General features: G+C 42.1%; 3 protein-coding genes across 3 annotated transcripts; 2 read left to right on the top strand and 1 right to left on the bottom strand.

Moving 5' to 3' along the window:
• Positions 1-2,779: 2,779 nt before the first annotated feature.
• LOC108039501 lies at positions 2,780-4,137 on the bottom strand. Its single transcript, XM_017116530.2, has 2 exons — positions 3,836-4,137; positions 2,780-3,769 (listed from the first exon to the last, which is right to left on the bottom strand). Exons 1-2 carry the CDS (start codon positions 4,048-4,050, stop codon positions 3,061-3,063), a joined length of 924 nt encoding a protein of 307 aa, XP_016972019.1. The 5' UTR covers positions 4,051-4,137; the 3' UTR covers positions 2,780-3,060.
• Positions 4,138-4,735: 598 nt separating this feature from the next.
• LOC108039502 (probable basic-leucine zipper transcription factor R) lies at positions 4,736-6,537 on the top strand. The gene is made up of 2 exons (XM_017116531.2): positions 4,736-5,255; positions 5,319-6,537. The coding sequence occupies exons 1-2, from the start codon at positions 4,921-4,923 to the stop codon at positions 6,361-6,363; spliced, it is 1,380 nt and encodes a 459-aa protein (XP_016972020.2). The 5' UTR covers positions 4,736-4,920; the 3' UTR covers positions 6,364-6,537.
• Positions 6,538-12,093: 5,556 nt separating this feature from the next.
• LOC108039500 (venom dipeptidyl peptidase 4) lies at positions 12,094-15,932 on the top strand. The gene is made up of 6 exons (XM_044459674.1): positions 12,094-12,375; positions 13,454-13,548; positions 13,606-14,522; positions 14,604-15,340; positions 15,398-15,609; positions 15,674-15,932. The coding sequence occupies exons 1-6, from the start codon at positions 12,192-12,194 to the stop codon at positions 15,788-15,790; spliced, it is 2,262 nt and encodes a 753-aa protein (XP_044315609.1). The 5' UTR covers positions 12,094-12,191; the 3' UTR covers positions 15,791-15,932.
• The last annotated feature ends 982 nt before the right edge of the window (positions 15,933-16,914 follow it).

The raw sequence follows: 16,914 nt of genomic DNA, 5'->3' as shown, positions 1-16,914 counted from the left end.
TATTCTTGAGAAAAGGATTCGGAAGCACGTCATTTCGTCCAGGGAGTCCTTAAAAACTGCATTGATGGCTGAATGGGGTCAAATTAGCGCTAATGAGACAAGCAACTTGGTAAAAAGCATGGGTCGACGCTTACAAGCTGTCATTGATGTTAGTGGAGAACCCACCAAATATTAAAAATATTAAAACATCAAGAAATATGTTTTTTTTTTAATATTATATGAAGTGTCCGAATAATTTCTGTGCGTAAAATTATGACTTTTCAAGTTAATTTAAGAAAATATCTAATTTTACTGTTGAAAGTTCCTTATTTTTTTGTTAAAATATATTCTAAGAATGTTAACCTTCACGATGAAATATAAATTGTTTGTTTTCGTTACGTTTTTGTTGAGTTATTAATGAATCAAAATCAAAATCACGGGTGTCCGAATAAATATTGTGTTGACTGTATTCACTTAATAGGGGCGGATACATCTCCACTGCTAGCCAATTTTTGACAGAAATTAAAATATCCTCTTCAAAGGCATGCAAATATATCTTAAATGTATTTAAATCTACTGTTTTCTGTATGATAGGAGATACTATGTAAAACTTGACGATTCCAAATCAAAAAAAAAATTTCTAGGGAAGTAAGGAAGTATTGACGAACGCATCTTCAACATTCAAAACACCTGATATCTAAATTTGTAAGGAAAAATTATTATATTATGGTGTAAGTAAATACAAAGTTTGGAGTAAATATTTTTGCTTTTTTCACATGTGTCAAAAGTTGAGGCACTACGAGGACTTTGCGGTCCCAAATTTAAAGAACAATTGTTACGCTCCTTTTGAATAAAACAATAAAAATGTGAAAACACAACATTGAATGCTTAAGGGGGTCTTCTAGTCTAGAGGCTCGAATTTCGACCTTTTTTAACAATTAATAAAAAAAAAGCAATAGATATTTTTACCATCCGTGTTTTTATCATTTGTTTATTAAACTTAAAGGAGTACATAAAATAAATTTCAAAAAAAAAAATTAGTTTTCATTGAGTTATTTGTTCTAGAAGAAGAGGGAAAAAAAAGAGGCCGTGTCCGCGTCGCCATGTATCTATGCTTGTAGTTATCTGAAAAACAAGAGAGAACGCTATAGTCGGGTGCCCCGACTATCAGATACCCGTTACTCAGGTAAAGGGAGTGCGAGGGAGATGGAGATAGAAACTTTGATCACGCATAACTTTTTAACGAATGGTCCGATTTGAAAAATTTCTTCTACATTTCGATAGGTATTGATAAACACAATAAAACTGCATTTTTACTTTTCCGAAATATTTAAATTTTTAAAATCGTATCTTAGCGATTGTGGGCGTTAAAGGGGGCGTGGCACCTTTTTGAAACAAACTTGCGCTGCGTAGGAACTCCTAGAATCTGCATGCAAAATGCCAATCTTCTAGCTTTAATAGTTTCCGAGATCTCAGCGTTCATACGGACTACTATTTTTTCCACTTTGTCGAATTTTTAAAAATATTATAAATTTAAAATTTTTATTTTTTGTTGGTTCATGCGATAGCGATATATTTAAAGAGTATTCATGCCAAATTTTAAGTAAATCGACTGATTAGAACTTGAGTTAGAGTGGCGACCGCATCAAAAAAAGTAGTTTCGAGAAAAACGCTAACTAAAACGGCTATAACTTTGAAAATAATTTGAGTTTTGAAAAATCCTTTTAGGGAGATATTTGTGAATATAAAAACTATCGAATTATGAAAAAAAAAAATTTTCGATTTTCACAAATTTGTAGACTAGAAGACCCCCTTAAGTCGAGGGCCACGATTATCAAAAACCCGTTACCATTTTAAAGAACTTCAAAAACAGATGGCGCCACTTGTAATTTTATTGACGCGGTCCCACCGTTTTCTGCGCTTTTGTGTGGGGTCCCAGGGTCGTGGCGGACGTGGGGGAGCAGGGCGCAACTTTTGGGGGTTTCACGCTGGGGGCCGAGTTCGGAAAACTGAGAAATTGGGGAAAAACCGGTAAAGTTCAGTTTGACGGTCTGGCAGCACTGTATTTTACACAAGGGTAACACGCGCGACGGAAAAACTGGTGTATTCGATCACTTTCCACGGAAAACTGATCGCGGCGACCTGCCCCCACCCCCGGCGACAGCATTTTTTTCTCGCGACACACAGATTTCAGGTCCAGGCAGTGAGACCACCTTTGGGTTTTACGCAAATATATGCGCTTTCTGGCCACTTTCGCAAGGCGTTACGGGACTTTCTGCGTTTTCTCCAAGGTGGTCGTACAGTTTTGGCGCCGTTGTTCAAAGTTCTTAAGTTACTATACTTGTGTTTCGTGTTGGTAGAGATTCATAGACCACATATACCGCTTAAAATTATTTATACACTGTCTTTAGAGATTTTTACGGTTTGTGGCCTGCATACGCATTACTAGAATCCAAACCTCTCCAGATCTTATAGATTCCGGAATCCCGAAGTTGATACGGACTATCTATGTATATTGACTCAGCTGTTGAATCTGATCGTATATACATACAAAACTTTATAATGCCGGTAAGGCTTCCTTGATCCGGTTACACACTTTTCAAAGAAAACAGTATACGGGTATAAATAATAACTAATAATTATACGAGTAACGGGTCATTTGGTCATACATTTCGTAACCTATTGTGCGAGATCAGCATAAATTCATTGAAAATTTTGGGAAGCTATGACCTATGTTAAATGTATAATTTACTATCCTGGTGTTTGATTGAGCCCCAAGTTCAAAATACTTTTTTTTTTGTTAATTTTTAATACAATTTACTCTAAGATCTTACCGAAAGTTCTTTCACAAAGATAGACTTTTCATACATTTAAATTTAACACATTTTGCTTAGCCCATTCATGTGGACGCTGTTATTAAAAAAAGGTAAAACATGAAAATCTTCGGTTTGCTATGCTGCTTTGTACATGAAGTAAACTAGACTTGGGCCTGGGGAAGGAACGAAATGAAATGCATGAGGTTAATCGACGACATTCCCAATGGCCCTTGTTACCAACTTAAAGATATTTCGCCCAGTTGAGCTAGAAGTCCCGATTCGGCTCCTGTTTGATGCCTCGTTGCTGCATGTGCGTCAGCAAAGCTTCCTGCCGGTCCAGATACATCAAAAAGTTCTGCTCCATTGCCAGGAACTGTTTCTCCTTGTGCTCGAGCGCGAGTAGGCAGGCGTCGTTCTGCTCCTCGAGCATCTTGTTCTCCTTGCGAAGCCCCTCCACGATGGCCATAGTGATCTGGCCGGTGCGGGGCAGGATGCTGCGCCGTCCGCGTCTTCTCTTGGCCGCTGAGAAAACATTGGTCTCCGGCTGACCGTTAACATGGTTGGCATCCTCTGCGACCGGCAGCTGGTGGTTGGCCGGCGTCAGCGGAGTCCGCCTAATGTCAGCCACATAGTGCGCCAGTTCCGCCTCCGTGGGCTTGTGTTCAGTCTTCACCTGGCGATACGCCACTTGTTCAGGTTCCGCCTTAACCATTGAGAGCACCAGTGGCTGGGCTTCCAGGAAGGCGCTTCCGTCCGGATCGCGCTCGAACTTAACCTGGGCGGACGACGTGAGGCGCAGTGGCGGCAGGGCAGGCAGATCCGCCCGGGCCCTCGAGGCAGTCTCCTCCAGTACATTGAGGGCGTGGCAAAGGTCCGTCGGAGGTCTGGCGGGGTGGAACAAGGAGTCTATGAGCGCATATAGGCGCCAGTCCGGCAGGTAGCCGGCGTCGCTCTCCGCGCGTTTGCGCTCGTTCCTGCGGAGGAGGGAAAGGAAACATTAACCACGGCTTTTGAGACTCCAGCGACTCCCGGCAGCGTACAAATACTTATTGCGGTAGCTGTTGATGCGCCGGCGAACCTCCTGCTTGTTCAGCCGAATGCCGTGCTGCTGCAGGCCGTGCGCAATCTCCCGAAAAATAGGCAGGTTTTCTGTGTAGGAGGGAATGTCGTGCAGGTGCTCGCGCCACAGCCGCACCAGCAGGGCCTCTTCCAAGGAGGTGTAGTAGCGCAATCGCAGGTGCTTCTGGCCGCTCATTTTCCGATTTGCGAAAATCGCCCGGCTATCCAAACATTTTCGTACGTGACCGACTACCAGGCGCCGGAAAAGCCAATAATACCAAAATACATCGCTTCGGAAATGCAGCCAGAAAATCCAATAGCTCGGATGTACAGTTTACACTTAACCAAATTCAGTTAATATGTATGGATTTACGAAAACAGCTGTTCTTCGTTTTGCCTTGCAACTAAATAGCAAAAACAACCTCGGCAATGATTAATTGTATAACTAAATACGTTATTTTGTCTAACTGTGTCCCTGCTCAGGGTATTTAAAAGACTTCCTTAAAGATTGTTACTCTTCTAAAAGTCTATTAACAATTTTATAAGCAAATCTCGGTTGCAAATGACAATATTAAAATCCATATCCTACTGCTTTCTTTTGCCAGCTGTTTTTTATTATTGTTTCTTGTTGTTAGTGATAATTGTTAATTGTCAATACTTAAGCGACAGGCCAAATATCGAATAGAAATACAAAAAATGAGATGGCTGTTCTAAAAAAAACTGAGTTTGGTCCCAAACGCAATGACGCAGTTCAAGTGTAAGCGGGGCTTTAAATTGGGGAAGTAGGTGCTAGTGGAGCACAGCTATATTTAGTTAAAAAAATGCTAATTTTCTGAAAAAACGGCAGCACTGGCGTCATGGCATTCTTTCGGCGTTTTAGAGACGCACGGTCACACACTTCTGTGTATCAGAGCTGTTGTTGATTTTTTGTGCAGAAAACTCTTGGCTTTGCCTTGTGTTCCAACTGACCCACCGCACCGCATTGCATTGTGTAAGTGGAGCGCTGGCCACAGAGTCCCGCAATCGCAGGAGCGCCGAGTCAGGAGAGCACGAGAAGGAGCAGTCGATGGACTACGAGAAGGTGGCGCTGAACGCAGGCGGAAGCGGAGGCAGTACAGCCGGCGGAGGCAGCGGCAGCGGCGCCGAACAGGATCCGGCCATGTGCGGGGGCCAGGAGATGCTCGAGGGCAGGGCCAAGGAGAAGGCGCGACGCTACTGGACGCCCAGCGAGGAGGAGCGCCTGTACGAGATCTGGGGCCGCGACAACTGGCGGCTGACGCGCACCGGCAAGAACACCATTTTCTTCGGCCGTTGGGCCGAGGAGCTGCGTGAGCGGTTCGCCGTGGACGTGAAGCCCGAGGAGATCCAAATGAAGGTGAACCAGACCAGAGCCAAGTTCAGGTGAGTGGTAGACGAGCAAGTTTCCGTGGGGTGCTGACCGTTTCGGACTGTTTTCGCCCACAGGCAGGTGAAGAAGCAGCTGCAAGCAGACCCTTCCAGCTATGCCACGCGCTGGAAGAAGTACGACATCATAAACCGCATCCTGAAGAATCTGCATAGGCCCAAGAACGCAGATCCGCTTCCGCCAGAGGCGCTGCTCAACAATCGCGACATGACGCCGCCCCGGGAAGAGGCGTCCGCGGAGCAAGTGCAGCAGCCTCTTCAGCAGCAGGGTCTGGGACTGGCCGCTGAGCCGCCCGCTACCACCTTTTACAATAGCAACAGCAATCATGGCAGCAGCCACAACAACAACAACAGCGGCGGCATGAGCTTTAGCACGGAGCTGTTTACTGACCAGTACGACGAGGTGGTCAAACAGGAGTACGAGGATGACGAGTACCGCTCGTTGCCCTTCCAGGAGCAGCTGCAACAGTATTCGCCAGCCGAGCCGGCTCAGTTGCTCGAGTTGCAGACGCCACAGCAACAACAACAGCAGTTTCAGCAAAGCTATGAGCCCCAGTTTCAACAGCAGCCGGCTCATTTCACCAACAACACCGGCAACAGCGTCGCGGCCACCTCGACCATTAACCACCAGCCCATCACGGCGGTAGCCTACATAAACAGCAGCAATAACACCATCAGCGTGGCCACCAACGCAAACGGAGGCATGTCGGCGCAGGGGTCGGTTCAAGCTCCAGCTCCAGCTTTAGCTCCGACTCCGGCTGTAGCTCCTGCTCCGGCCACCAATCCCGCTATAGTCGGCGCCTCCCCTGTACCCGTGCCGCGGAAGCGCGGTCGTCCATACGGATCTGTAAATCCCCCGCACGCCGATTCGCTAGAGGCCCTCTACATGGAGGAGGTTCGGCGAAAGAACCAGCTACTCTACGAGCAAACCAAGATTTCCCGCCAGCGCCTGGAGCTGGAGGAGCGTAAGGTCGACCTCATGCAGACCTTCTTTCCCAAGTGTCTCGAGCAGCAGGCGCAGATTCTTAGCCACGTCATGCAGCTCCAGCAGCAGGAGCCGACCCACCAGCAGCATCCGCTTCCTACAGCTCAGCGGCCGCAGTAAAATCTTTTTCGGACTTAAAACCTCAATTTTGGACCGCAGTGCATAAACATTTGTTTCAATTACTGGGTTGATCATTGTGTTAATCAGTAATACACAACCTAATACAAACACATGCAACACTGTTTATAAGATTAAGGATAAGCTTAATTAATAAATAAATACAAAATCAAAAAATGCAATATCAATGGATTGCTTTCAGGCTGTTGTCAGGTTGCAGAAGAGAGTGTGCGGGAGAAAGCTACTTTTTCGAACGATTTGCACACCGAACAAAGGATATTAAGAAAGGAACAATTTAAGTGAAATAGAGCACGAAAAAGGTATATAAATATAAAGGTTTGCATCTTCGATATAAACAATTAACCATTATTTTTGCCGATTTTATTTTCTTTTTTTTCCCTTTTACTTTAAAAAGCTATAATACGAATATTTCATTTAAATAAGTAACAAAGTATAATTAAAAAGATCTAAAACTGTTTTTTAAATCTGAATAACTCACAAAAAAAAAAGAAAACTTGAGTGAACACAGAGACTAACTTTTAGGTATAATTTCATAATTATTTTACATCGAGAAATTATGTCTAGAAATAGTAAAATGACATTTAACAAGAAAGGCAAACCGAAGTTTTTATACCCTTGCGGGTTTTACAAAACGACTACATTTCGATTTATATGCCTATATACTAAAAACAATGAAGCTATGTCGATTTTGCGCTGCATTTGGCCATCGTTTCTATGACAGCTATATGATATTAACGTCCGATTTCAATTTAATTGAAACCGTAACTCCATAATATTTAAATATTACCAAATCCCAAAAAACAACAAAGTTATCATTTTTTAAAATTTTTTTTTTCGATTGTTCCTATAGGAGCTATATGATATAGTCGCCCGATCCGGCTCGTTACGACTTATATACTGACTGCAATAGAAAGACTACTTCTTGGAAACTTTCAAGCAGATAGCTTTAAAACTGAGGGACTAGCTTGCGTAGAAACGGACGAACGGACAGACGGACATGGATAGCTCGACGTTCCAGGTGATGCTGATCAAGAATATATATACTTTATAGTGTCAGAAATGTCTCCCTCACTGCGTTCCAAACTTTCGACTGAAATTATAATACTCTCTGCAAGGGTATAAAACTGAAATCTAAACTCCTACACTCATACATACAAAAATGAACCCTAAAAACACGAAATTTGCTCTATTTTTGTTTTCAATGGCATAGCACCATAAATTCTAGGGTAAATTTTTCTAAAATTAATGGCAAAAGCCCTAAAAATAAGGAAAACTTTTATAAAAACAAGAAAAGGAGAGCTAACTTCTGGCGGAGCCGAATAACAGAATATTCTGTTAATTATATTCTTCAAAATTATTCATATGAATCATTCTTAATACTCATAAAAAATCCCAACTTCCAAACTTTAAAGAGGACGGAAGCTAGCTTCGGCAAGCCGAAGTTTTCCAGACTTTGAATAAGGTATACATAAATAAACTAGATTTGCATAGTATAATGTCAACCGCTTTTATACTGCAGAAATGTCATATAAAAATAGAAAAAAAAGGGAAATTTGCAGCCTTTAACAATTTATAAGATATACCCTTCCGATCGGCAAGCGCTTTTACCCTGATCAAGATCTGCGTAAATAAATAAGACTTGGAAAAATTTATGTCAATAGCGTCAATAGTTCACTGCGTTACAAACTTCTGACCAAAATTATAATACCCTCTGCAAGGGTATAAATTTCCAATCGTTCAGTTATATGGTAGCTATAGGATATAGTCGGCCGATCTTTATGTCGTAGGTCAGATTGATTGGCCAAAAATAAAACCCATAGAAAATTCCAACTTTCTAACTTAACAAACACCAAAGTTATGGCATTTCCGATCAATCAGTTATATGGCAGCTATAGGATATAGTCGGCCGATCCTGGTCGCTCCTACTTATATACTGCGTGCAAAGGAACGAAGTGTGTGTGCAAAGTTTTAATTCGATATCTAGTTCGCGTAGAAACAGACAGAAGGACATGCTTATATCAACTCAGGGCGCGATCCTGATCAAGAATATATATACTTTATAGGGTCGGAGATGTCACCTTCACTGCGTTGCACAGTTTTGACCAAAATTATAATACCCTCTGCAAGGGTATAAAAACAAGAAAGAAAACCTAGCTTCGGGCGGAGCCGCAGTTTATATACCCTTGCAGAATATTCTGTTAAAAAGCTTTCATCTTGCCTTCAAACTTTAACAAATGTTAATAAAAATCAATAAAAAATTAAAACTTCTCTTCGCGTAATCCAACTGTAAGTTAAGCGCTTTTTATACCCTTGCAGAGGGTATTATAATTTTGGTCAAAACTGTGCAACGCAGTAAAGCAGACATCTCCGACCCTATAGTTTATATATTCTTGATCAGCATCACCAGGAGAGTCGATCTAGCCATGTCCGTCAGTCCGCCCGTCTGTCCGTCCGGTTCTACGCAAACTAGTACCTCAGTTTTAAAGCTATCTGCTTGAAACTTTCCCAAAAGTTGGGAGTATATAAGTCGGTAGTATAAAAGTCGGGACGAGCCGGATCGGGCGACTATATCATATAGCTCCCATAAGAACAAAAAAAACAATTCAAAAAATTATAACTTTCTTGTTATACCCTTGCAGAGGGTATTATAATTTTGGTCAAAAGTGTGCAACGCAGTGAAGGAGACATCTCCGACCCTATAAAGTATATATATTCTTGATCAGGATCACCTCCTGAGTTGATATAGCCATGTCCGTCTGTCCGTCTGTCTGTCCGTCTGTCTGTTTCTACGCGAACTAGTCTCTCAGTTTTAAAGATATCGAATTGAAACTTTGCACACACCCTTCTTTCCTTTGCACGCAGTATATAAGTCGGAACGGCCGGGATCGGCCGACTATATCCTATAGCTGCCATATAACTGATTGATCGGAAATGCCATAACTTTCGTGTTTGTAAAGTTAGGAAGTTGGGATTTTCTATGGGTTTTATATTTGGCCAATTAATCCGACCTACCAAATTTCATAAGGATCGGCCGACTATATCCTATAGCTGCCATATAACTGAACGATTGGAAATGCCATAACTTTGGTGTTTTTAAAGTTAGGAAGTTTGGATTTTTTATGAGTACTAAGAATGCATCATATGAATCATTTTGGAGAATATAATTTACAGAGTATTCTGCAAGGGTATATCAACTTCGGCTCCGCCCGAAGTTAGCTTTCCTTTCTTGTTAATTGTTTTTTTGTTCTTTGGGATTTGATCATATTTATATAAGATATTATGATTTTAATTAAATTAAAATCGGACAACCATATCATATAGCTGCCATAGAAAAGATGGTAAATGCAGTTCAAAATCGACATATATCATTGTTTTTAGTAATAGGCATATAAATCGAAATATAGGCGATTTGTATTAACTGCAAGGGTATGTAAACTTCAACTTGCCGAAGTTTGCTTCCTTTCTTGTTTATGGCAATTTTCCTATGTCTTGTGCGGTTTCAAAGTAAAACTTTTGTAAAGCCTATGACAGAAATAATTAATAGTTCTAATTAATTTTATAGCTAAACAAGAGAGAACGCTATAGTCGGGTGCCCCGACTATCAGATACCCGTTACTCAGGTAAAGGGAGTGCGAGGGAGATGGAGATAGAAACTTTGATCACGCATAACTTTTTAACGAATGGTCCGACTTGAAAAAGTTCTTCTACATTTCGATACGTATTGATAAACACAATAAAACTGCATTTTTACTTTTCCGAAATATTTAAATTTTTAAAATCGTATATAAGCGATTGTGGGCGTTAAAGGGGGCGTGGCACCTTTTTGAAACAAACTTGCGCTGCGTAGGAACTCCTAGAATCTGCATGCAAAATGCCAATCTTCTAGCTTTTATAGTTTCCGAGATCTCAGCGTTCATACGGACAGACAGACGGACAGACAGACGGACAGACAGACGGACAGACGGACATGGCTATATCGACTCGGCTAGTGACCCTGATCAAGAATATATATACTTTATAGGGTCGGAAACGCTTCCTTCTAGCTGTTACATACTTTTGCACGAATACAATATACCCTTTTACTCTACGAGTAACGGGTATAAAAACGAGGGCGGAATTCAACTTCGGCAAGCCGTTGTTTTAATACCGTTGCAGACATATAAAAATAGAAAAAAAGGGAAAAGGGATAAAAGCGCTCATTTACAATGATCAAGGTATGCATAAAAAACAAGAGAGAACGCTATAGTCGAGTGCCTCGACTATTAGATACCCGTTACTCAGCTAAACAACTTAATATAAATATGCCTTCTTGTATGTCCAAAGTCATCCGTTAGATGGCGCCATGAAAGGCGGAAATGTAGGCGCTAGCAGGTTTAAGCGTTTAATGGGTTTTTGGGCGTTAGAGTGGGCGTGGCAAACTTTTATTAGGCCAATCGATAGGTATTGACGAAACAAATACATATCAATTAAAATTTTCATAATAGCATCAAAACTGTGGCCACAGCTTGTGGCTTGTGGGCGTCAGAGGGGGCGTGGCACCATTTTGAAACAAATTTGCGCTGCGTAGGAACTCCTAAAATCTACATGCAAAATGCCAATCTTCTAGCTTTTATAGTTTCCGAGATCTCAGCGTTCATACGGACAGACAGACGGACAGACGGACAGACAGACAGACGGACAGACGGACATGGCTAGATCGACTCGGCTAGTGATCCTGAACAAGAATATATATACTTTATAGGGTCGGAAACGCTTCCTTCTACCTGTTAAATACTTTTGCACGAATACAATTTACCATTTTACTCTACGAGTAACGGGTATAAATACTATTTGGAAAGATTTATGTCAAAATATCCTGAAAATCATAAAATTTTAACCGATTTCACCTTATTGTTCCTATGGGAGCTATAGGATATAGACGTCCGATCGCCACGCGCTTTTACCCTGATCAAGGTATGCATAAAAAAATACGATTTGTAAAGATTAATGTCAATAGCTTTTACACTGCGCGAAGTATCATAAATTCTTGCAAGATATATCCAATTGTTCCTATGGGAGCTATAGGATATGACATTCGATCGGGGCGGTTTTTAAACTTGATCTGCGTACACATGTTTTAGGACGACTGTGAAAGTTTCAGATCGCTAACTTTTAAACTGAGCTCGAAAACGGTATTGAAACAGACGGACATGGCTTTATCGACTCCTCTATTGATCCTGATCAAGAATATATATACTTTATGGGTTCGAAAACGTCGGTAAATTATAATACCCTCTGCAAGGGTATAAAAATAGTTTTTTCCTACATTTTTAAATTTTTTTAAAATCCCTTTATGTTAAACTAAAGGCAATAATAATGTAACGATAAACTTTAACTATGCACAGATGTTTAAAGGCGATTGCTTATTTGATGAGTGCTTTCTATTGATTTAACTGAAAATTCCGTAGGGGTTTCGCTCACCCTCCCCAAGTAATGATAATACGATCTTGCTGGAGAGACATAGAATCTGATATACTAAGATTGTGCATGTGTTTGTTTTAGGAGCGGTGTAATGGTCAGGGAATCTGGAAAAGCCACGTCGATCCAAATTGGCAGCTCTCTCCCGCTCTACAACGCTCTCCCACGCTCTTTATCTTTCTATCGGGGCGAACTCTGCCGCAGTCGACGTCCGCGCTAATTACTGTGTGATTGCAATTGATTTCTGATTCCGACTCAGTTGCTTCTCAGCCGCGCCGCTGAGTGTTACGTGCTGTGCGTTTCGCGGTGTGACAAGTGGGAATTTCATTAATTCAGTTTTTGGCGCATTCACTATGCACAACAAATCGCTGCTGATCATCGCACTCTGTCTGTTCTACGTCGCCGGTCTCCGTCCGACGTTGGCGGCGGTAATCGGGCGGGCGGAGGAAGCGGAGGGGAATAAAACAGCGTGGGAGCTGACGGAAGCCCTATATGGTTCTTCAGGGCTCCGGAGTTTCAATGGCACCTGGATAACAGGTTGGTGGCTCATCCGATCGGTTCGATGACCCAGTTACGTTTGTTTTTCTTCATTCCACTGCCTTGTTTTCGGCTGTTATCATTGAGAATCCCCCGCGGGTAGTTATCACCCCGGCAATTAACATTCAGGGAATTTTCATCAGGGAATTTCTACCCGCAGAGCTCATGTTCATCAGCGGGAGCTGTGACCCTTATCAAAGAGCCTATTTACGAATACTTTTCTTATTCTGATTTGTCATTCATTTCCCGGTCATAGCTCTGCACAGACGAGAAATACAATTAACATTCTATAACTCAACCCCAGTGGCGGATCCTCAGGGGGTTTTGGGACTCACGTCGGGTTCCACTAGGGTATAAAAATGATAAAAACTTTTGTATTAAAAAGTCTACATCAAATTAATTTATCTTATTCCCAAAGAACTGATCTCAAATAGTTGTCCATACTTAAAGAAGAGAGATATTTTTCTTGAAAATACATAAAAAAGGAGCAAAACTTACACTATTGGCAACAATTACTGTTAGGTTATCTTCAGTATATGAAATCTAATCTTTAATGAATTACGACCATCAGTTTGTACCTCTATAGCTCGATTAAATTTCGTTTCTTATCTCCGAATTGTGGCTAACTATAATGATGGTGTTTAGATAATGGTTTGAGGGCTTTCCTATTTCTTGTGATTTAAAGTTCGGCAGTTCTAGAATCATTTAAGTCTATAGTTTAATACATTTTTATTTTACCTTTAAAGCTAGGAGAATCATTCGACGGTGCCAGATTTCTCTACTTAACTTTCTAATTACCAAATATGTTCGTTTGCTTTTCGGGCATTATGCCAAATTCAATACAACATCTCACTTCAAACAGCTAAAACTTAAACTTAAGCTTAGTTTTGTAAATATGCCGTGGATCTTTAATAATACTTTAATAACACACTATCATCTGATTCCCTATATTCTTAAAATTTGATTAAACATGCATCAAAGAGGGTTGGTGTTCAATGCCAAGTCTAGGTGTTAATTATAGTTCCTAAAATTTTGTGCCAGAGTGACTTGGTTTTATTCAAACTTTTAAACCTTGTAGATGAGGAGTTCTATTACACCGCCACCGACAGATCCATCCACAAGTTCAACGCTGCCACTAAAACGGACGTGATTTTTCAAAACTCCTCATTTCTGGTAAGATAGTTAGCATACTCAAAAAAGGTTTGGCAACACGACCACCATTTTTTTCAGAACAACTATGTGGGAGCCACCTTTTCGCTCTCGCCAGATAACACGAAGATCCTGATCCGACACAACCTCACGGAGAAGTTTAGACACTCGTACATTGCCCAGTACGACGTGTTCGATATCGAGAGCAACACGACCGTACAAATCCACAATGGCGAAAAGCTGCAGTACTGCGGATGGTCGCCGCAGCGGGATCGTTTGGCTTACGTCTACCTCAACAATGTGTTCATCCACTTCAGCGAGAAAGTGGAGATCGGCATCACGGACGACGGGGTGGACGGAGTGGTATACAATGGAGTGCCCGACTGGGTCTACGAAGAGGAGGTCCTGAGCAGTGGTAGTGCCTTGTGGTGGTCGGCGGACGGCACCAAGCTGGCGGTGGGCTTCTTTGACGACACCGAGGTAGAGACCTTCAACTACTTCCTGTACGGCGACGGGGACACCACTTACTATCAGTATCCCCACGAAGAGCACCTCAAGTACCCCAAATCGGGCTCCAAAAACCCGCTAGTGAGTTTGCGGATTTATGACGTGACCGACAACGATCCAACTATGCAGCGCATCGTGGCGCCCGTTGATGTTGTCGGAAGCGATCACATCCTGCAGAACGTTGTCTGGTCCAATGAGACGCACCTGCTCATCACCTGGATGAATCGGCGTCAGAACCTCGCCTCCATTCAGAGCTGCAGCTACCAAGGCGTCTGCGCGGAGGTGAAGAGGCTGGAGGAGCCGCTCGGCTGGGTGGATCTCAGCACGCCCAAGTGCCTCAGCACCGGCAAGAGTTGCATTTTCGGATACTTTATAGACAACTGGCACCAGGTGTGGAACTTGGACCTGGAGACCGGACTCAACAGTTGGCCGTCGCGAGGTAACTTCACTGTTTTGAACGTCTATGGATACGATGAAGCGAGAGACAAACTGTAAGTTTACGCATTAGGCCCATACCCCGAAATCTGGATTGTTGTATACTAAAAACAGTGTCCTTTCATTCCATTCTTTAGTTACTACCAGGCCACTCAGCCCGGAGATCCCTCTGTGTACCATGTGTTCAGCAACGACGAGTGCCTGAGCTGCACTCAAATCGATGCGGACGGCGTGGCGTGTCGCTCTGCTTCGGCCACCTTTAGCAAGTCCTTTTCCTACTACACGCTCTCATGCAACGGGCCCAATCCGAGCTACACGCGGATCTTCGAGGCCACCACAAAAACGCTTCAGGTCGACTGGGAGCCAAACACAGATTACCGCAAAAAGGTGGAGGCGAAGCTGCGTCCTTCCTATCGTTTTCTGAATGTCACCCTGGCCGATGGCACCAATGGAATAGCCAAACTAGCCCTTCCGCCCAACTTCGATGAGGCAAAGAAGTACCCGCTGATCGTGGTTGTGTACCAGGGACCCAACTCGGTGCGAGTAACCAACGGGTTTACCTTGGGCTACGAGGCGTTTGTCACGACCTCCAGGGAGACGATCTACGCCTATATTGACGGCCGAGGTACGGGCAACAAGGGCAAGGACCTGCTCTTCTCAGTCAACAATGATCTGGGCGATCACGAGGTCGAGGATCAACTATTCGTCACTCGTTGGATGCAACTGAATCTGCCCTACGTGGATGCCGATCGCTGTGGCATTTGGGGATGGAGCTACGGTGGTTACATGACGGCTAAGACCATCGAAAAGGATAACGATCGGATCTTCCAGTGCGGAGTGTCAGTGGCTCCAGTCACTTCATGGCTATACTATGGTTTGTGGCCACTTCATTTAATAGAAATAGTGAATAAACCATTTTCTTTTTATCTAGATACTATTTATACCGAACGTTATATGGGTCTACCAACAGAGGATGATAACTTAGGGAAATACAACGAAAGCAGTGTGTTCCTGAATGTGGAAAACTTCAAAACACATGATTTCCTGTTGATTCACGGATCCGGAGACGACAATGTTCACTACCAGCATTCTCTATTGCTGGCCAAATTGCTGCAAAGACATGATATTCAGTTCGAAGAGCAGGTTGTAGAATTGACCCATTTGCTCCTTGTGCACAATGTTTAATTATTATTTTCATAATTTATAGACTTATACCGATGAGAACCATTCAATCGGCAATGCGCTGCCTCATTTGTATCATACCATCGATGCCTTCTGGATAAACTGCCTTAACCTAGATGTCTACGAAGACTCTGAACAGTAAATCAATCTAGTCAAACACAAGTATTTGAAAATAGTGCTTTTGTATTTTTATATCCAAACTCTGTTAAATGTTTTATAAAAAATAACAAGAAAATAAATAAAATCTTAGGCAAGCCGAAGGTTATATAACCCTGCAGCTATAATAACAAGAAAGGAAAGCTAACTTCGGGCGGAGCCGAAGTTGATATACCCTTGCAGAATACTCTGTAAATTATATTCTCCAAAATTATTCATATGATGCATTCTTAATACTCATAAAAAATCCCAACTTTCTAACTTTAAAAACACAAAAGTTATGGCATTTCCGATCAATCAGTTATATGGCAGCTATAGAATATAGTCGGCCGATCCTTATGAAATTTGGTAGGTCGGATTGATTGGCCAAATATAAAACCCATAGGAAATCCCAGCTTCCTAACTTTACAAACACCAAAGTTATGGCATTTCCGATCAATCAGTTATATGGCAGCTATAGAATATAGTCGGCCGATCCTTATGAAATTTGGTAGGTCGGATTGATTGGCCAAATATAAAACCCATAGGAAATCCCAGCTTCCTAACTTTACAAACACAAAAGTTATGGCATTTCCGATCAATCAGTTATATGGCAGCTATAGGATATAGTCGGCCGATCCTTATGAAATTTGGTAGGTCGGATTGATTGGCCAAATATAAAACCTATAGTAAGTCCCAGCTTTCTAACTTTACAAACACCAAAGTAATGGCATTTCCGATTAATCAGTTATATGGCAGCTATAGGATATAGTCGGCCGATCCCGGCCGTTCCGACTTATATACTGCGTGCAAAGGAAAGAAGGGTGTGTGCAAAGTTTCATTTCGATAGCTTTAAAACTGAGAGACTAATTTGCGTAGAAACAGACAGACGGACAGACATACGGACAGACGGACAGACGGACATGGCTATATCAACTCAGGAGGTGATCCTGATCAAGAATATATATACTTTATATGGTCGGAGATGTCTCCTTCACTGCGTTGCACACTTTTGACCAAAATTATAATACCCTCTGCAAGGGTATAAAAATGTAATGTTGTAAAACGACCACATATCCATTTTTATTTTGATTTCGAATCTTATTCGTATGTTAATATTTATTTTGTGAT

This window comes from Drosophila rhopaloa, unplaced genomic scaffold (assembly GCF_018152115.1).
Source record: "Drosophila rhopaloa isolate 14029-0021.01 unplaced genomic scaffold, ASM1815211v1 contig_2, whole genome shotgun sequence".
Classification (NCBI taxonomy): Eukaryota; Metazoa; Arthropoda; class Insecta; order Diptera; family Drosophilidae; genus Drosophila; species Drosophila rhopaloa.
Note: the sequence above shows the minus strand (reverse complement) of the source record. Positions and strands in the feature narration are given on the sequence as shown.

Coding starts and splice junctions, on each gene's coding strand:
- LOC108039501 (XM_017116530.2), bottom strand. CDS start 4,050: ATGAGCGGCCAGAAGCACCTGCGATTGCGCTACTACACCTCCTTGGAA. Junction 3,770..3,835: donor AGCTACCGCAATAAGTATTT/GTACGCTGCCGG, acceptor CCTCCTCCGCAG/GAACGAGCGCAAACGCGCGG.
- LOC108039502 (XM_017116531.2), top strand. CDS start 4,921: ATGGACTACGAGAAGGTGGCGCTGAACGCAGGCGGAAGCGGAGGCAGT. Junction 5,256..5,318: donor CAGACCAGAGCCAAGTTCAG/GTGAGTGGTAGA, acceptor TTTCGCCCACAG/GCAGGTGAAGAAGCAGCTGC.
- LOC108039500 (XM_044459674.1), top strand. CDS start 12,192: ATGCACAACAAATCGCTGCTGATCATCGCACTCTGTCTGTTCTACGTC. Junction 12,376..13,453: donor CAATGGCACCTGGATAACAG/GTTGGTGGCTCA, acceptor TAAACCTTGTAG/ATGAGGAGTTCTATTACACC. Junction 15,341..15,397: donor CACTTCATGGCTATACTATG/GTTTGTGGCCAC, acceptor CTTTTTATCTAG/ATACTATTTATACCGAACGT.